Consider the following 20,223-nt stretch of genomic DNA (forward strand, 5'->3'; position numbering starts at 1 on the left):
CGATCAGACAGACAGTCGTTCTGACGGAGAGGCCGACGTACGGAACCGGCTCAAAGCCATCGCGCCAACACTTGACGGTGTCGATGCGCGCCGTGTAGTAAACGTACGTGTCTCTCAAAGTTCGAAAGCTGCGAGCTTGGCGGAGGGCAGACGCGAGCCAATCTCGTCTTCGTTTTCATTCTTTTCCTCCTTTCTCCCAGATCGTTCTGAGCTTCTCGTACTCTTGCCTCGCGATGTTGCCTTACCCCCGTTGCATCGCTGTAACTGCAATGACGCGGCTGCGCGCCAAGACGGGATCAACGAGAAAGCAAAAACAAGAGCAAAGTTCTCAGCGCCCGGATTGAACAATTTCAAATTCATAGCTTTTATTATATAGATATAACCCATCAGCAGTCGGCACCACTTTTCTGGATGTCGGTCTTTCAAAATCACGTTTCGGACAAAATTGCGACGGATATATTTTTCGGAGGAATGAAAAGCTCGAAGATCGTAGAACACTGGATGGCGAATGTTTGGAACGTCGTTTCATCGGATTTAGTTTACCAAGGCAATCGGTAGGTATATAGAGTTTTTTGACGAGTACTTCGGGTTTGACACAAAAAACAAACTGATCCCGTCTTCGAAGTGTCGAAGGTGATCGTTATAACGCAATGCCGTTCGAAACGCGAGTGAAGGTTAAATTTTCTTCGTGCTTTATCCCGACGTTCTGAAATCTCTCGAATCATTCTGCCAGTCTCCGTTCGATCCCAGTGGGAAAAATCAGTCTGACGTTATGGGTGACCTTCGAGTGAATTTTCTGGCCCTCCGCCTCACCTCCCTTCCCCCCTCTCGCCCTCTCTGTCCTCCCTGTCAATCCATAACCGTGGCTCGGGATGCGATCCCTCGCTTTCCTCTGCCGCCTTGAGGGGATGGGTTCCTCCCGGAGGACGATGAGAGTGGAAGTGGGAGGAACGCGAGGGTGGAGGTTGAATGCAGGAGAGGTTGGAGCCTGCGGACCAACAGAATCTCAGATTCGATCCCCAAACCCGCGACGAAATACAAATTGTCACTTTATTTGTTCTACGAGAATCGTCGCCGCCCTTCCCAAAACTTTGGCGTCGTTGTGTTGCAATTTAGAAGATAAGATACCGCGAGCCTAATACGTGAAACAATTTTCTGCTTCTTCCTTTTTAAATTTGGATTTCCACGCCAGGTTGCCCTGGCAATATCGTGCAAATACCACTTTTATCCAATTATGCACAAAGGCGAGTGTGCGACCCTGAATTTCCTTTTACCTTCGTCCATTTTTAACATCAAACACGGCACACCCCCACGCATGTACGTATAAATATTTTCAAAGTATATTACAGGCGCAAAGAAAGTGTTGAATCTCGGGTCTTGCGTCCAATTAACTCGTGTCTGGCTGACCTCGGTGCGGGGGTAATTGATATCGCGCCACCCGTTTCGTACCCCCTTCTAAAATCCCAAGAGATCCCATATCCCGGCTAATATACTCGTAATCCGATCCCGTAGACAAGCCGGTGTTCCGCAAGCTCCGCAACGATGCACTGTACGCGTTATACCGGATTACCCGAAACGTTTCCGAAACACCTTGCGCAACCGCTGTATTCAGAATGCATAGTTTGTTTTTTTTTTTTTTCTACAAAAAATAAGCGAAAGAAAAAAAAATAAGTACATACAAAAAAATTACCGTCAACTCCAATAAGCGATACGTGTAGGGATCAAAATCCGTTTGAAAGTAATAAAAAAAAATCAGAAGCGTGTCCAAAACCATTCGTCCGAACACATCGGTCCGTGGAAAATGAAACTCCCGGTGATTTTCCAACCCCCAGCTATACTATTTCGTATTCGTTCGACGCCGTTCTAACGCCATGCGCCGACGGAATTCTTTGAAAAACTACTTTGCAAATTGGAGCTGGGGAGGGCAGGCGGGGCTGCTGAATGAATAATAAATACGGTTATCGTTTAGTTGATATTTTCAGGGGCGGCGGCGGGGTGAAGGGGGATTGAGATCAAAGCCTCAGCCCCGGGGGCCTTCAGGCCGTCTCTTTCCGTTCTCCATTCTTCGTCACGTCCGAGTTTTCGCGTTCCCGCGTCGCTTCGGCCTCCCGGATCGTCCGGGGCGCCGGTACCACTGATCGAATTTTCAAACGAAATTCGCTACGAAACTCGACGATTTCGGTAGCATGCGGAATCGTCCCTTTATCACCTGATGTATACACATTTGGAGGGCATCCGAGAATCAACGCAATTCGGTTCAAGGCTTGTTTTATACCGTTGATTAGTACTGCGGCAATTACCCATCGACTGTAACGAGTTGTTTAATGGCGTCGACAAAACTTCGGATGTGACACGCTAATGTCGTGGGATTTCAGAAGTTTCGTACGACCACCACGTAGGTATGTGGAGTCGCAGCTTATCGCTCGGTTCAGAGCTGATCGCTCCTGTGGTATTTGATGCTTCTCATGAATTTTGTTCAGACTGCAGAATTGGAGAAACGGTGAAAAATGAACGAGCAATTTATAGCTCCGGGGATACGCCATATGTGGTATACGACCATACGTTCTACGATTCGGCGCGTCTAATGGACCGTGAAATCTTTGAAAAATGGTAACCCATTTCAGAGCAATTTAGTCATCGCTTTGTAGACCTATGCATCTACGTATTATGTATTGCTTGATATACTCTGCAGGAAAGGAATCAGTGGATCACTTAGAGCCTTGTAAAAAAAAAACCATAAAAAACATCTCATCACAAAAATTGAACCAGAAGCTTTCTCCAGATTTCTTTAACAATCATCGCTTCCAAGTCACGTGACACAAAAGCATAAGCATGAAACGTCGAGCTTTGAGGTCCTCTTTGCTAGATTTTGTTGCTCGTACGATGACTTTTGACACGGAATTCTGAATTGCAAAGAGGACCAGGATAGCTCTGGGTGTTGGGGAAACATGTTCTTAGGGATTCGTTAATTTGTGAAATTATAAGAGAATTCGTATAAAGCTTTGACCTTGTTGTTGCGGCCGCGTGTGTCGGGTAACTGAAACGGTTCGGAAGATATCCAGTTCGGTGATATTTGGGGCTTTGACGAATCGATGTGGAAAAAAAATTGAATTTCCGAAACGGGGAGAAGTGACGATGCGGCAACAAGGTTTCATTCGAGGTTCTTTAGCGGTCGTATCGTGGGTGCGTCGGGTGAGACAGCGCGGGTAACGACGATAACAATGCCAGAAACGATAATCGAATTTGAGCTTGGCGGCTTCAACGCTGATTGTTGGGGTTCGCGTAGCTATCGCAACGCCTGATTGGTCGGCTGGATGCCTACCGTGCTGGATAGACGGGACAGATGGATTCCAGTAACGAGCTAACAATGCGATGCAAATTGGTCGACTTGCTCGCTCGCTCATTCGCGATGGTGTTATTAACGTCGGTATGCTATTATGAAATTACGACGGTAGCTCCGCGCGATCCGCGCTCTCTATAACCGTGAAGCACCACCAGCTACCCTGGCTTATGTATATCCATTACACGCCCTTTCGCTCCGGGCGTTCAATCAGCTAACTTCGTCACTAGACAAGATGCGACGCCGGAGACAATGCTTCAACTTTACAACGAAGCACGCTCCCGGGCCTTCTGCTTCAGCTTCCAGGATTACTTACGCGTCTTATTCACCTAGTTATGTAGCTACCTTATACATCCACGCAAACACCTGCAGGAGAATAAAAGCGTCGTTGAGAATCTGACGAATAACAATTGTTCTATAGTATTCCAAATCGGCCATTTTTAGATGATTTTAACACTGACAATTTTTTACAGTTTACATTAATATTTTTATCATGATTTCGAAGTGATCAGCTGATTAGTTTTACTATCGCCATATTGCTCGCGATCAGCCATGAAAACTTCCATATGACCGTGGGTTGATTATCAACGTCAAAAGCACGTAGCGAAAATTGGAAAACGTTTTTCAGCCATAAAATATAATTGGATTTAATTGAACTATGACGTTATTGTCTATTCATTTACTATCTACATCCGTGTATAAATATATGACAAATCGATACTTATGGTTTTCGGTCATATAAGCAACGTCTGGAAGCATAGTATTATGAAAATTACTGATTCATGCATTGCAGCTACGAATAATATATATACCGGGACAATCTCTTGAAACTTGAAAATCAACATATATATATCCCTTATGAAAATTCAAATCGACCCAAATGTGGCGTGGATATATTCCATAACATTTCGCCGAGTTAATTGTGACCGCGAAGTGAAAGTTCTGTCCATGGATATTTATAAGTTTATGAACTACCGTGACTCAGCGCGTGTACGCATCTACGTTATGGCGCCGTAAATACACTCGATAGAGCTACTTCATGACGTTTGTATAAATCGTTATCGATCGCTGAGTTAATTACATATTATGTCGTTGGAATGCGATGTCGAGATGTGATTGCATGTACATTAACGGGGTTTGGTTGGTGTGTTTCGAAGAGGCGTTTGATTAGATTAATTTGAAAACTAGTTACATTCTTAATCTCAATCCAACGATAAAGACTGCTCATCGGGCTGCTCATGGCAGTTCCGATATAATGCCGCAAAACCATTTGGCGTTTGAGGAAAGGTTTACCGTGATCCAAATAGCTGATTAAATTCTAATATCTATAAATCACTAATTATTATCAGAATACGCTGGTGTCTTGTGTACAATGCAGTGAAACACAAACGTGGAGATAAGAATGATTTTTGCAATTTTTGTACAATTATAGCATCTCTAAAAGTAAATAGCGATGAGTAATCTATGTATAATCACCTATCGATAAAATGTCTCCGGATTTGATATATTCGAATTTGTTCTTTTCTGGAAGCGATCGGTTTTTCCACGATCTACGCAGCATTTCTTCGATTGCTTGATCTTCGAACTCGTCACGAGCGGCAATCCCCACAGAAATAACTCCTTCATCCCAAACAATCGACCGTGCTGTTTCCTGCATTCCGTCGTTTATTATTGCTTCATTGAAAACTTTCGGTCTGGTATCGACGAAATTCTCTTTCTTTATTATATGTACATTATTTCTATAGTAATCGGCGGCAACGGGATTGGATCGGTATTCCGAAGGATAATTCAAGTGGGCATTATAAAGTAATAAAGATTAACAGAGATAAAAAATAAGAACACTTTTATTCCGCAGAAGTTTTTTCAAATCCACTAGCAAAACGTTCATCATTCGTTACATTAATACCAAAACTTGCATATCTCTATACGAATTCCTGTACAGCCATAAACTGGTACAGCATCTGCACAAAAGTGAGCGAAAGTGGGTGGTCGAATCATATGCAAACAAACCATCAATCCTCCATCCTGTAAACCCTATCAACGTAACTCGTTGTATTACGTCATGAATTCAGCCGAACGGCTGATGTCTTCAAACTGTATCTAAAGTTTCCTTAACGAGGAGGTATCAGCTGGAAAAACGATCTTTCTCGTTCCTAGTCGGTAGTCGGAGAAAATTTTATTAAGCTAGGCAGGCACCCACGGTCGACGCAGCGTTGTTTCTAACGTTAGATCAGCCCGTTGTCGCCGCTCGCGCTTAAAGATCCCGCGATGACTGACGGAGCGAAACTACCTTACCGACCAAGGTGGAAACGCTTCCGGCTGGACACCGCCAGAGGCCTACCGAAACGCATGCGCCGTGGACAGTGGCCGCCGTCCGCGGGCTGGACTTGTACCAACGCAACAGGTCATCCGTCGCGGGAGTAAACTGGCGATTGAGTGAATGAACGGAGGCGAGTGTGGTCGTATCGGCGACGCCTGTGTGTCTATGCGCGTGTGCTTCGACTCCTTGTGCTTCTCGTCGACGCAGCAGCGGCTGGCCGACGAGGAGGACCCCTCGCAGCTGGCCGCGTCCGTCGTCCCGGTGACCGACGGCTCCGCACCTCCACCGACCGGGGTTCCGAGCCCCGGAGATTTAACGATGAGCACCCTACGGGAACTCCAGGAGTTGCTGCGCGTTAAGGATGAGCGAATCGCCGAGCTCGAGGCCGAGGTTAACCGTCGGGATGTCGAGATTTTGGAGCTACGGAGTCACCTCGACAAATTCCTGAGCGTGCTGCCCTTTAAGTCGCCTCTGACGCCCGGGAAACCTCAACCGAGGAAGCAACGGGCCCAGGGAATATCGGCTGAGCCTCCTCTGCAGGTCCTGGCCCCGCTGGTGGTCATCGACAAGAGCGACAGGTTGGTAAATCATCGCAGATACATCCCAGCGGCGCGTCGCCCTTCTAAACCCGAAAACTCTCCGCCCCCCCTCCACCCTGTTATTAATTATTGTCTTGTTATTATCACGACTGCATTACATCCAGACGTTGTTTCTCGCCGCGCGACAGACAGAGGTGCAGATATAGACAGCGAGAGAGATAGAGAGAGAGAGAGAAAGTGTTTGTGTGCGTGCGCCTGTGCGCGCATGAGAGACAAGGAGAACGGAATGAGATGCGTGCGTATATCTGAGGAAATATGAAACAGGCGCCAAGCGCCACCGGAGACCAGCAACGACGGGGACGTAACGAGGATTCGACGTATAAAACGCAGCGCGTGGTGTCGATTTATTCGGTTTTGAAAAATTTGTCAGACTAAACCAAGAGATTGATCGTTTTGCAAAACAGCCGACTTACGGATGTCCGCCTATTGCCACGGCTGCCCCTCGAAATAATTCATGTAGATGAACAGGGTTTTATTCAAATTTACGTTAGACTTTTTTCCCCGATTGTATTTGAAATGTATTTTAACGGACACATTTCGATTAGGTCGCTACACAATACGCAAACAAAAACTAGACAAAGTTTTAACAGGACCGTGTTTGTCCATCCGTCATTTTCACCAGGGTAATGCCAACACATGTGTGGGTGTGCCCGGTTCGCCGCCTGACTTTGATTAGCACCTCGTCTATCTCGATCCTGACATGCCCAAGTTACTCACTTGCTACTACTGCTACTACCACTACTACTTGTTGCAGCGAGTTGTCCGAAATAGCGTCTACTCTCCGAGTCGTTTAATTATGCAAAAAACATGTATAAATAATCCGAGTAATCAAAATAATTGGTCGCTACTCACGGCTCCGACGTTTAGAGTCCGTTCAAGGCATAATGCACATATGTATACGTTGACGCCGTCAACGCGAACGCGGCGAGGTGGCGGTGATGCCCCTGCGATTTCCCTGTCAGGGGGTTAAAGGTCACCCACCTTTTCACCGTTGGCAAATTGTTTTGAAACGCTCTCTTGTAACAACGTGTGTGCCTACACATCTAGGCGGTAGGCAGACAGCCGGGCGAAGGTAGATGGAGGAGGATAGGTATGACAAATAGCTACGCGTATTATAACACCTGCCGGACCCTCTCACCCCCTCTGTTCCTCCCCCCTCGGCGCCCCGCTCAGTCGGCTGCGTCAAGTGCTTGTTTTGCACTTGCACTTATGCCCAGATATGCGCGTATGCACGTAATACGTGGTATAAGCACGGAGCACACGGATACCCGCTCCTTTACAAACGAGAACGCATGCGCCAGACGTCCTTGTGCGCTTTCTAAAAAGATAATAAACCGCACACGTAAGTAATATTTATAAATGAGATTAAAACTCGCGAATCGGTAAGTCGGCGGTAACCGGCAGCGGCGAAGGAGGTTTTTCTGGCTACGGCGAGAATCGCTCGGTATTCACGCCATGCGTTCTCAGGAGATTATGTCAAAATTTGTTTTTTACGCGTATCTAACAACTTTTACCAAGCCCTGTGCAGGAGACGCGACGCGTGGGTCAGTCTTACGTCACGTGCACGCTTCGTATCATTTTCGTACGTTTCTTACGGATGTAACGTACGTTAAGGACACGAAGCCTGTAGATCGCGGCATTTGTATTGCCCGAGGCGACGTCCTCGTCGTTCGTTTATATCAAGGGAGGTTCTTCTGGCCCACTTGCCGGCGCTGCCGTTGCCGCATTTGTACGCGCTGCACTTGTGTCGGTGTCGAAACCAGTCGAGTGACGTCACGTATAATTAGTTCTTTGATTCCCTTATTTCCCATCTCTCTCCGACTACCGATTCCCCGGCTCGCGCCGTCTCCGAATTCCCCCCTCCAGCCGCCCGCGCTTATCTCGCCAAGAGCTAAAAATAGATCCTGTCACGGCCACTGGCGACATTTTAAAAGTTAAAACCACTCGCACACACGGCCGAGGACCAGCCGGTGCTGCTGACTCCACGCCGTCGCCCACGTACGCAGAGCTCGGATTCTCACCTCTGTGTGTATGCCGTATGATTTTTTTTCCTATTCGTCTTTTTTATCTTACACACATGCGTGGATACCTATCGGCGGTAATCGCTTCGAGATGGATTCCCCGAGCGGTGGCGCCTTCTCGAGGTCAATCCTGTCGGCTTATTTCTTGGTCTTCTTTTCGGCGTGCCTTGCTAGTAGTTGGTACGCTTACATTGCTTGCCCCTCGGTTCGGTCGGTAAAGAAATTGGTTCTTACTCTAAACAAAGCTCGCACAGTTCCTTGTTGTTTCTCCGTTACGAAACCTATTTGTTATATATATATATATATATATATATATATATTTTTTTTTTTTTATGTTCGCTTCGATACGGATACGATCTCTGACTATTGCAGCGACGCCGTTGATACTAATAGTCGTTTATTATTGTTATCGGACTGAAACCTCGTTTTACATTCCAATGGCAACAGACGCGGTGTCAACGCTCTTTAACATCTAGTTCTTCTGGTACCGTGTGTACAGTCAGTTTTATTAATAATTACCATTACTTATATATCAACGCACACGCGTATTAGTCGCTCTGCTCTGTTGTAATATCAATTCATTTTTACTACCTCTGCTTCACTCGTGCGGTAATTCAGCACTTACCGTAACGATATCGGCTTTGCGATATATTTGCTATTCGTGAAAAGAGAAAGAGCAGGGTAAAGGTCCGTCGTTGTTAGTATAATTGTCCAATGAAATGGAAAACATTTAATTGGTTATCTTGAACGTTTCTGGTAGAAGAATTTTAAAGTATGTTGGATATCACTCTGCACTACAAGTATCTTATACACGATGATTATCGGAATTGTGGAGAAAAATCTGTCTTTGTAATCACGAGTATTTTTTTCCATTCTTACTCGGTACATGAAACAAACAGTGGGGAAAAACTGCACGGTTTTTTCTAATCGCAATAAAACTCTACTGGTAATGATACTGATTTTCCTTGATGGAAAAAAGTCACACTGTCCCGTCAACGGATTGACAGAGCAGATTTATTACACACGCAAACTAATACAACAAAGTCGCCGTCGGTAAGAAAATTCGTGCTCCCAACCAAGTGTCCACCAATCGATGACGAACTAAATCTGTATCATTTTTTTATATATTCAGGCAACGAAATGATCAAAATCTTGTTTGACATTCGAATGATATCAAATATTTTGCTCGCGCTTACCAACTGGTACAACAGAAAAAATAAGATGATCTGATCATAAATTTTCTACGTTTTTATAAACAGACTAATATTTTCTGATTTTTGTCTTTCCTACGATTGATTTTTATTTCTAATATGATATCCAATATAATTATGCATACATTAGACCGAAGCCATCGCACACGAAATCAAACCTCTACAATCCGCGGTTACTATGTAAATTCTACCTGAAATAATTTCGGATCAAATCTTAATCCGATTGACTATGTATTGTGGTTTTATTACGACCTCCAATTGTGGAAATAAGGCCTGCAGGTAACCACACTGAAGGTTAATAATTATAATTATCCATGTGACGAAATTCGTCGGCTAAACTTCTGGTTTAATTTATGCAGTAATAATACTGAGAAATGTCCATCAAATTTCGCTATTGTCTTGATTATTTTTACATGTTATTATCTTCTTCCCACTTGATTTATCAAACATATGCTTTCGGTTGAACCCCGCCGGAAACTGACAATGAGTCAATAAAAAATACGACTATTGAAATTAGACACTTCGAGCATATAAATGGATATGAAAGTTTGTTTTAAAGGTAGAATTCAATGCTCCTATCAGCGTGGTTTTCCTGTTTAACGTTCATAATCACTTCATTTTTTATTTTTATATTCATCGCGAGACGTTAGACGATAGAGGAAAAAGGCTGATTAAATACGCGGTAAACGAGGTGGCGGCGGTTTGAATCATTACTTTAAATCATCGCTCAGAGAGTCGTGCATGGCGCATAGTTTCATTAATGAATCGTTAAAATAAATCCGATACAATTAATAACCGACGATGAGACTACAGCAAGCAACTGCGCGCTGTCATCATCGCTTATTGTTAAGCTAACGCTGAAAGAACACGGGGCGACCAAAAATCCCGTTGCTGGACCGTCCCGCGAGATGTTTGTATTAATCGCCCAAAGTTCTCGCGGCCCAATAGAATTCCTTCGGGAATTATCGTTCCGCATACACGGCGTTATGTTGCAGTTTGCGGGCCGCACTTTGAAGGAATAAGTGCATAAACATATGATAGAAAAAAGAGGTAAACAAGCGAAGAAATGCAAGTTGCGCAACACAAGCTTGCAATCACCGTATTACTATGTAATACATAGGTACGTATTATGCCAGCTACGGTGTGTATAAGCAGCAGCGCAAACGACGACGTCCAACGCAGGTTGCGGTCTTTGCCCGGTATGGAAAAACCGCAAACCGGAAAATCAGGAAGGGGAAGGAAAGCGGGGAGAGGACAACGCCGGCCGGCCGGCTGATTCTGTTCCTTGAGGCAAAAGTCGGAGCCGAGCTAATATTGCGACCCAGTACGTGTCTGGCTGGCAGTTATTCGGTACCGCACCCGCCTCCTTCTAAATAATACACATGTTGTAAATCCGAGCAGCATACGCACCGCGTGTCAGATACAAGAGTGAGTCGCGTCACTGACAATAAATCAAAATCTCTGAAATTATCCCGCGGAAAAGTGAGCTTCGAAAATAAAATTACAGAAACTGATAGTGGCCGTGCCACGAAGAGAGTTGAATTGAATTGTTCGAATCATTTATTCTCTCGGAAAGAAATTTTCCCGTACCCCCTTTTTTCTTGTAGAAAAAAGAAAAGAGAAATAACTAAACAACTAAATTTCGTTTCAAGGATTCTGTGCGAGTCACGGTCAAAGAGAGCAGATTTTCTTCTCCCGCAATGTTTCCATCGCGTCAAAGTTAACCACTCTCGTCACATTGTCGGTCGCTTACAATAAGTCCGTCATTCGTCCCGCGAGTAAAATCGCTGCACATCGGGTGAACGCAATTCGTCGACGGAACGACCGCTGCCGCCTTCGTCTTCGTCGCCGCGCATGTCAAACGGTCCTCGGTGGGCAATCGTGAGGCGTTCACCATGGCCGTCGCGGCCGCGAATCTAGGGCGTTGCGGCGTGTGACGAGAGAGCCGGGGGCCAAGCAAATCCCGCGGACTCGTGCCGCGTACTTGAGAGGAGTTCGTGCGTTAGATACACCGACGAGATAGAAGAAAAGAAAAGAAACGAAATACGAAAAACGGCCGTCATTGTCCCGAAGCGTCGTCGTCGTCGAGGTGAAAGGAAGCAGGAAAGAAAGAACGAAAGAAAGATCACCCGCGGCGGCCGTTGTTGAACTCGCGAACGAGAGAGGCTGGATAGAGTCAGGACACTCTTTTTCGTACGACGTACATACATATAGATATTGAAAATTATTTTAAAAATAGAACGCCGTTCGTTCGGCCCTACGCTGGCTGCCGCTACACCTCTTCCTGCCCGCCACCTCAGTCATCGACGCCCGCTCGTCCCGACGCTCGGCGCTCTTCCTACTCGTGACTCTACACCTAGCCGACGATCGTCGTACATACCGGGACCTAAAACGCTTGGTACTTACCAATTGAATCCTTCGGGGAGCGAGCACCGAAGTCGGGATGCGCGCCTTTCACAGAAACGCGGCCGCCACCGCCGCTGCGGCCTCCGGCCAACGTTTCGTGCCCCAGTAACGGGCGGAACAAGGACGAGGATTTTTGGCCCGGCTCTCGACGCCCAGTCAGTGTCCCGGAGTTATTTCACCGTTCGAGACGAGGCACCACGTGTCTCTATCATTCATTCCTCGCTACGGAGGATCGGGAAGAAATCGGCGACAAACTGGAAAAGACTTGTGTTAACGTGAAGCGTGGACGGTCAGCGTCAACGAGTGTCATGGAGTCGGTCAGGGACTTGAAGAGGATCCTGTACGAGAGAACGGAGACCCTTCGACGGAGAGACGAGGCCGTCGAGGCCCTTGAGAAAGCGCTTGATGAGCGGGACGAAACTATTCGGTATCTGCAAAATGAGATCGACAAGTTTCGGCAGATCGTCGAGTACAGCATGTCCACCGGGCCCCTCGGTCCTGGACAGAGGCCCAAAAGGCAGGCCATCTCCGCCGAACCCATAAGGAAAGACTCCAGGCCCGTTGCCAAGTTCAGCAAACCCCAAAGGTATAATCGATGAGTAAAAGCCCGAAAGCGCCGGTTTTTGACCGATCACGTTTTCAAATCGTCGCAGTGACAATGCCGGCAGCCGGTATACGAGATCCCTGCAATTTGTCGCTCTGTTCAAACCGTGTCTATCGTTTATCTACGTATGTATTCCTTGGCCCTTTATCAAATCGCTTCGATGCCGCGGACGGCGGCCTTTCTTCTCGGAAATTCACACAATCGCGTATTTTGCTCGTTATGCTCGAGGTTATCGGAGTTGCATACAAATGCGACCCTGCGGAAACTCTTTCGAAACGGGATAACGCGGCCTGCTGACGCAGACGACGTCTCTGTGCCCCTAACATATCCGTTTTTGCGGCGCTTCCGTTGACGTATACACCGCACAATGCGAATACTAAACGCGAATATTATCCGCACAGTACCCATACTCTCGCCGATATTTGGTTATAATGAATTATGTGTAAATATTTATATGTATAATACATTTTTTCTTCATATTCATGAGATCTAACAATTTTTTTTTTACAAATGTCTGGTATGCAATGACGATAGTATAACGATGACGATACTGAGAGCCAGGAACACTTGCATAGCTACATTTAAAAGCAAAAATGAAATTCAAAAATTCGTAAATAATACTTGAAGCATGCGACCAACCAACCGAGCGTTTCGCGGGCATAATAACATACCTATTTATATGTGATTTCTTTTTTTTCGTCTTATTCTTTCTTCATCTTAAGCGGTTCTATTCGCTCGTAGACACTTCACCGCAGGCTCTTCAAGGCTGCTAACACGAGTATCTCTACAAGTATACAGGCATGAATATATATATATATATAGCTATTCCGAGTATCTCCGATGGCGTAATATATTAACGAGCAAGTGTATCTGTGCGGAGTCCATTTAAGGACTATTAAATGTGAAAATCACGTCAACTCAACGCACATGGATTTCGCGAATGATCTGTGACGCCATCGCGCTCTATCGTTTTTATTATAAGCGAATGTATTTTATGTACAGGTGGATGTAACGGAGAGAAGGGGGAGATCTCATGTAGGGTCTACATTTTTGCCAACAAATTGGAAATTTTTTACTAGCAATTATTTGGTGATTAATGAAAATCCAAATCATTAAAATCTTAAAGGCTGTATGACAAAAGCTTTCTTGATCGACATTTTCACAGAACATCGTAGACTTGCGCAAGAAGTAATCTCCGGATCGTACTTTTGTCTATGGAGAAATGCTCACTTATTCCATGATAATATCTGTATAAAAAAGCCGTTACAGATCAGAAATTGTTAGAACGATGGCGATGATGGAATTTCGTTTTTACTGTTCTCGAAACTTAATCGCGTAATGGGAAATAATCGAAATTTATAAAAAATAAAACACTTCGAAGTGCAGATTACGCAACTTTTTTAATTGTGATGCTAATTAATTCGGCTGTACTACCAAGGGTATAATAACCGCAACTTATTGCGTTCACACGGTGGCGCGTATACGACAAATATGAGATACTCGCAATGCAATAATACCTACGAGTGGCGTGTCTAGAAGAAACTCAGATTATTTTTTTATTTTTTTTAGAAACCTTCCGTTAGGTGTTGGCTTGCTGGATTAATACATTCCCGTTGGACTCGTGTAGATTTATGCGCAGGTCTTTGTTTAAAATCACGTAAAATTATATTGCGGCTGGGATCCTCTCATTTCTTTTCTTCGTTATTTTTCTTTTTTTTTTTCTTTTTTCCTGTATCAAGCTAGATTACAATCGCCCGGTATTATATGTAGATTGTACGCCGATCATCGAAACTCTTCGTGGTCGGTGTTCCGTCTAAATTGCAGCTCCGCGCGAAATTTGATACGGTGAAAAAAAATATTGAAACTGCTTGTTTATTCATTTAATCTGGAGAGATCGCTGTGTTTATTCCTGGCATATATCCGTAGTTTTATACATACGTGAACACACTCACATAACGTATAGTGGTTTATTCTTTCCGGGCAATGATAAGCGTCTAAAATTAACCAGAGTATGCTAGAGAAACGCAAAATTGCCGCGCAAGAGATCGTTGAGCGATAACCGCAGAAACATAAATTACGTATCCGTATATATCCATCGTCATCCAGTTTCTCAACATCGCGAATGACCGCGTACTTGTATTATTATATATGTCCGTAGGTTCATGAAAAATGCAATGATATATGTATACGCAGGACTCGAGTTTCGAAACAATTCTCACGTATACCCTGATTCGGTTTATAGCGTACTGTGCATGCATAGGGCTCTCATAATTACAATATTAATTTCTCTCCGCTTTGCGTATAATATTATAGAGAGTTCAGGTCAGGCAAGAGATTCAAGGACGTGGTGTGAAAATTTTTCAACTATCTGAAATCTCCAGAAACGAGTTTATTGTTCTCGATAAAGCGTGTCGGGTATCTTACAGTATCAACGCCTCGCATTATGTCCCTGAAACAGACTGCAAGGAACTCTGCAAACGGTAGTTCGATTTGGTTTTCTAAATAAAGTGTTGACGGAAAAAAAGAAATGACAAAACTGTAGAAAATAATACAGTTTTCATAAAAATATCTCCAATTCCTTGTACTAGAAAAGAGAAAGTAATTAGGTAAGATACCGATTAGCGCCGCTTGAGTCATGAATAAACCCCGCAACTTTCGTTAGATGTTGCGAATTCATCGCCGCTTATCATACGCAGATCGGGATGTATGCGAGTTCGCTACTTTAATCCTTGCCAATTAATTATGCGGATCGCGATAATTAAAGAGACGCTACTTTACTGTAACGATGAGAGTCTTGAAAATCGGTCCGAGGTATCGAGATCGCTAACGACATGTAGGTACCTCCACCCCGTACATTAACCAATTATATTCGCATAATAAATTCGCGTCAATAGGCTGCAAGCTGTATATAAACAGACTGCATGGCGTGCATTATACTTTGATTTTCACTCTTCGACTTTCACTGCTAGAGCAGGATAATTCGTTCGATTCGGTGAGCACGATCATCACACGACAATGCAGGCGTGTAATGCATTTGCATCACGCATCGATCGTCGCGAATTAAACAGTTTCGTTTGCTTCGTTTCAACAAGATTGTTCGAACAGGTGGTCACAAAGCGTCCTTGCAAGGACGCCGATTCTTTGGTAACGGTGCGATTGATTATAGATTTACTTACTTACCTGTATATTTATTTACTTACTCACTTACTTACTTACGGCAAAAGCTCGGCAGCGTCTATTCAACCGAGTCCGTATCGTCGGGCCCCCCTTACGCCACGTTCGACTGAAATCCGTGGGCCCCACTACCTGGTGCGTTACAGCTGGTGCGCAGAGCGCGTTGCGCGACTAGCAATGCCGGTGATACGCCGGCTTTTTATGGCTCTCAATCCTCTCAATTTCGGTGTCTGTAGGGAGTTGAAGGTTGCCGGTAACCGGGGGGCTTACTACAGGTACCTTAATGGTGGGGAGAAAAGGAAACGAACGGAGAATAAAAAAGGACTCGCTGTATTAACAGGTCTTCCGTGAAGCAGGTGTAAGACGATGTTAGAACACGTTCTGCAATCTTTGTTGCATTATGTTTACACATTTTTTCATTCCAGTTATCAAAGTATGGTATTGAAATTATTGAAGTTGTTGAAGTTATTTTTATCAAATCGCCAAGTTCAATTATCAAAAGCTTTAGAAACCCTGTCTTGCTGCTGGAAGATACGATAGTACAGAAATATGTGAACAAAATTTTGAGGACTGTCTAGTTCCGACTTCGTTGAGCATAGAAAGTGCTTTTTATATTCCCAATCTTTGTGTAGCTGATGATATGTGGAATCACGTACGTAATTATAAACCTCCAAATTACAATGCGTCAAGAATTGATGAAAAGTTTTATGGATTTCAATAAGTTCAAGCTTTGAAAGTTTTTCTCGAATATGATGAAAACCGACTGGAGGTTTCATGTTTTAAATTATCGAAATGTAACCTCAATTCTTTCACTCGATCAATTTGTTTCGTCTTTCGTGGATGAACAGTGTTATGTAAAGGACATACATATTGTAACTCATCGTGGTTAGATGTAAGCCACGCACACACTGTTAAATAATCTCTAGCCAAGCGTGCCGTCTGTACGGAGTTCCTAAAAACTTTGAGAATTAGGTAGTGATTAAACGTGATGCCGTTTCTCCCGCAGTGGCAATCATTCGTGATTGTTAGTAGTAAACTGGAGTTTTACAACCGCACTTGTTTAAAAAAAATTGTCCATACAATACCGGAGTTTCGGGATGATATTAGTTACACCTTTACCTGTACATATTACCACACATTATCGTATTCTTTAATTGCTCACTATGAAATGATATGGAACGATGAATCTGATACGGCGTATACAGATCGTATTGTAAAGATTATCAAGAGACGAGATATACCAACGGTAATACCTGTACAAGTATAATATCCATAGAATATAATTTAATTATCACAAGTAATATCTTGATGTTTTTCCATTCTTTTTACCATCAAGGTCACGCGAGCTGATCAAGGCTGCGATTTTAGACAATGACTTCATGAAGAATTTGGAGCTCACCCAGATCCGGGAGATCGTTGACTGCATGTACCCCGTTACATTTCCGGCTGGATCGGTAATCATACGCGAAGGTGATGTCGGTTCCATCGTCTTCGTCATGGAAGGTGAGTTATCAAGTCGTGACGCTAACTGTAAAATCCATATCTATACGATCAGTGTCACTTTCAACGTCATGGAAAGAGAAAGGAACTGTAAGTGCAGTCGTCGCACGGTTCTCGCAATACCTACATTTATTCGGAAACCTTGAAACCATCGCTGCAGTGCAGTATAGGTTATCACAATCTTTTCTCCTCTCGCCAAGTAAATTCACGCTACCTACATTATACGTACAAACATGTATACTCGCATCTTTCGTTTATGCACGTTCGGTGATCTCGATTTTGAAAATGAATCTGTCGTATTCAAAATAACGAACAAACAGAGTGACCCTTCGAAGGGTTGAGCACTTCTTAATCGTACAAAGATGCGGGTGTATGCTTATACACGATACCGCGTGTGCAGGCAAATTAAGGATTCGCTCGCTGGTTTCGTTATTATTATTGTTGTTGTTATCACTATTATATACCTGGGCAGCGCGAGAAATGCGCAGGCACAATGCGACGGAGCTTACCTGCGGGAATAACAGGCGAAGCTCTCGTATCGATGCGGAAAACGACCGTGAGACCGAAGACTGCGGGCGGAGCAACGGATTTGTACGTACATAGACGCGAACATGTGGTTACCAGCGGATGTCGAAGTAAATCCAACTCGCTGAATGAGAACCGCTGTCCTTTCTCTCGCGTTAGCGAGCGGCGAGTAGAGCAGCAGTGGGAGCTGGTGAATAGCCGGCCCAGTGGTGGCTGGAGAGGGTACGCGGGGCAGAGTGGGTCTTCGCGGGCGTAGTTTTCACCAGCCCCGGGTCCCTCTGTCAGTGAAGTCTATACGTGCCGAGAGGGCCTACACCATGTCCGGCATGGCACAACTTGCAGCTCGTTGTCCTTGCCAGACCGACGGGTGACGGCTGACGCGGAGTGTAAGTCAACGTCGGCATCGTCGTCGTCGTCGTCGTCGACGATTTTCAGTGAAATCGAGTTCCGAGGTCGCGTAAACACCGCGTGGTGAGACGAGATACGTTTCTTTCCTAGTTGTTACCGAGTAAATCGAAAGTGAAATCATCCTTGGTCGTCGATCGTGTGTAAATCGTGTGATCTCTGGGTCGTCCGCAGGTTCGTAATCGCGTTCGCGCTGCTCGGGCGTCAAAGGTCGTGCGGATGACGTTTACTCGTCGACCGATCACTGCAGGTAGAACGGTATATCACAGCTGAATTTTGAATGACCGTCTTTTGTGCACCGCGTATTCCTCCCACATCTTGATGTACCGCTAGTCGGTGGTTTGTTCGCTCCTTTTCGCCTGCCTGACTGCTTGACTGTAACCGCCTACGACCTCCGGAGCCAACGAGCCTTGCTTCGGCCGTTCGCGCTCTTGCAGCTTGCACGACAGTGGACCTCGCGAATAACAAAGGAACTTGGACGATACTGGTGTAAGGCGGCTGTCGGGACGCAACCGGATTTCACCGCCCGGCACGAGTCGCTGGTGATTCGGGTACCATCCGACACCGTGATACGAGCTTTTGGAAGAGAGGTTGGCGCAACCCACGCCGAACATGAAGGTCCGAAATTACCCGGGTCGCGCCGTCCTCGAGGACCCGGAGCTGCTTCTGGACCCGGATGCGACTCGAGGCCGCGCCATGGAATTGCTGTACGAAGCCAGCTGGCGAGAGTGCGGTGTTAACTGGACTAACACCTCGAGGAATTCGTCGGTGACACGCAATTCCGAGGGGGATATTAGGCAACCGTACGCCAAGGTGATATCCCAGCTCGAAGGCGTTCTTGACGGCGATTCCGCATCTCCTGAACAGCATCGTTCGCCCAAGTCGAGCAGCGAGCTCACCACCGACAGCGACGCTTCGGACAATGGTCAGGGCAAGGGGACCAGGACGAATGGGAGCGGGAACGGGAACGGGAACGGTCAGGGCGGATTCTTGATTCCTAGGCCCAGACTTATCGTGCCTGTTCACACCTACGCAAGGAGAAGACGGACCGGTGCTCCTCCTGCGAGAAGACGACCCCATCAGGAACGCGAAGGTATCGGGGAACGGGACGGGCCGTAATCTTTAATGGTAGTAGTAATAATCGTGGATCACGATGAAGTTTGCTTGGACGGGGATACACGTTATACGACGGCGACGATGACGGGATGGGAGACGGGCTGGCCTAGTGCCAATTTCAATTTTATCATCCCGCGTCGAGTTTAAGATCCTCCGATTACGTGTTTGTCAAATAGAACATGAGCGAAGAATTTTAAGGAAAAAACTTCGGAGAAGACACGGAGAGTTTTTCGATCTTGGGATCAATGATTTTCACTCGATAAATCTACGCGGATATAAATCTATCAGTCGATCGGTAGAGAGCGGGAAATATTGTACAAGGTGAAATCGGAAAGCAACTCGACGATTTTATAGGTTGATTTGTGAAAATTTCTATATTATAGTCGATGAATAGTCAAGTTTATTCCAAACTGCGGGTATACTACATATATCTGTCTTACCGTTTAGGCAAGGTCGTTGGTACCTAAAATAATATTACTGGCGGTGAAAGTAGGAAGAATTCCCCAATATTAAGTATAATAAGTGTGAAACAGTATGTAGAAAAATATACTCGCTTCTTATTCGCAAGTGCAATACGTATGGAACATACATTTTTGTGTAGTCCAAAAAGATTCGTGAAATATCTGTCGTCTTCCAGAAGAAACTTGGAAGAGATACAAAAAAAATCGACTCACCTAAAGACCAAAGTTCACGGATCATCTTTCAATAAATCGCCTTCCTCGCGAGAAAAATTCATACCTTGAAACCGGTTGACGGTTTTTTTTTTTCAACTATACCAACTCGTTTTAAAGTCTCAGAATTCGTGTAGTCGTTCGAATTTTACGATCATTTGCAGATTTTCGCTTGTTTAGAGATGACTTGTTATATGCATTGGTCATTCTTAACTTTCGGTCTTGCATATGTAGAAAGGTGTATGAAAGTTTTGAAATCGAAAGTTGACATCCTGTGCAGGTATACTTTATCAATTCCTCTGTTTATTATTTATTCAAGTATAATCGATTT

The 20,223-nt window shown here is 44.9% G+C and overlaps 2 protein-coding genes across 5 annotated transcripts in view; one reads left to right on the forward strand and one right to left on the reverse strand.

Moving 5' to 3' along the window:
- Nucleotides 1–15,733, reverse strand: part of Drgx (Dorsal root ganglia homeobox) — a 47,516-nt gene extending 31,783 nt beyond the window's left edge. The window contains exon 1 of the mRNA XM_069136099.1: nt 15,714–15,733. The gene's annotated coding sequence lies outside the window, so the exon portion shown is untranslated. The remainder of the gene's footprint in view (nt 1–15,713) is intronic.
- The window catches only part of for (cGMP-dependent protein kinase for), a 32,899-nt gene continuing 18,424 nt past the window's right edge, over nt 5,749–20,223 (forward strand). The window contains exons 1-2 of one of the 4 annotated variants that reach the window (XM_046608922.2): nt 5,749–6,238; nt 17,012–17,178. In XM_046608922.2, coding sequence (XP_046464878.1) covers nt 5,781–6,238; nt 17,012–17,178 — 625 coding nt within the window. In that variant the 5' untranslated portion in view covers nt 5,749–5,780. Of the gene's footprint in view, nt 6,239–11,920; nt 12,484–17,011; nt 17,179–17,976; nt 19,199–20,223 lie in introns of those variants that run through there. The other 3 variants (XM_046608924.2, XM_069136065.1, XM_046608923.2) reach the window with 3 other exon arrangements.

Source organism: Neodiprion pinetum, chromosome 1 (genome assembly GCF_021155775.2).
Source record: "Neodiprion pinetum isolate iyNeoPine1 chromosome 1, iyNeoPine1.2, whole genome shotgun sequence".
Lineage (NCBI taxonomy): Eukaryota > Metazoa > Arthropoda > Insecta > Hymenoptera > Diprionidae > Neodiprion > Neodiprion pinetum.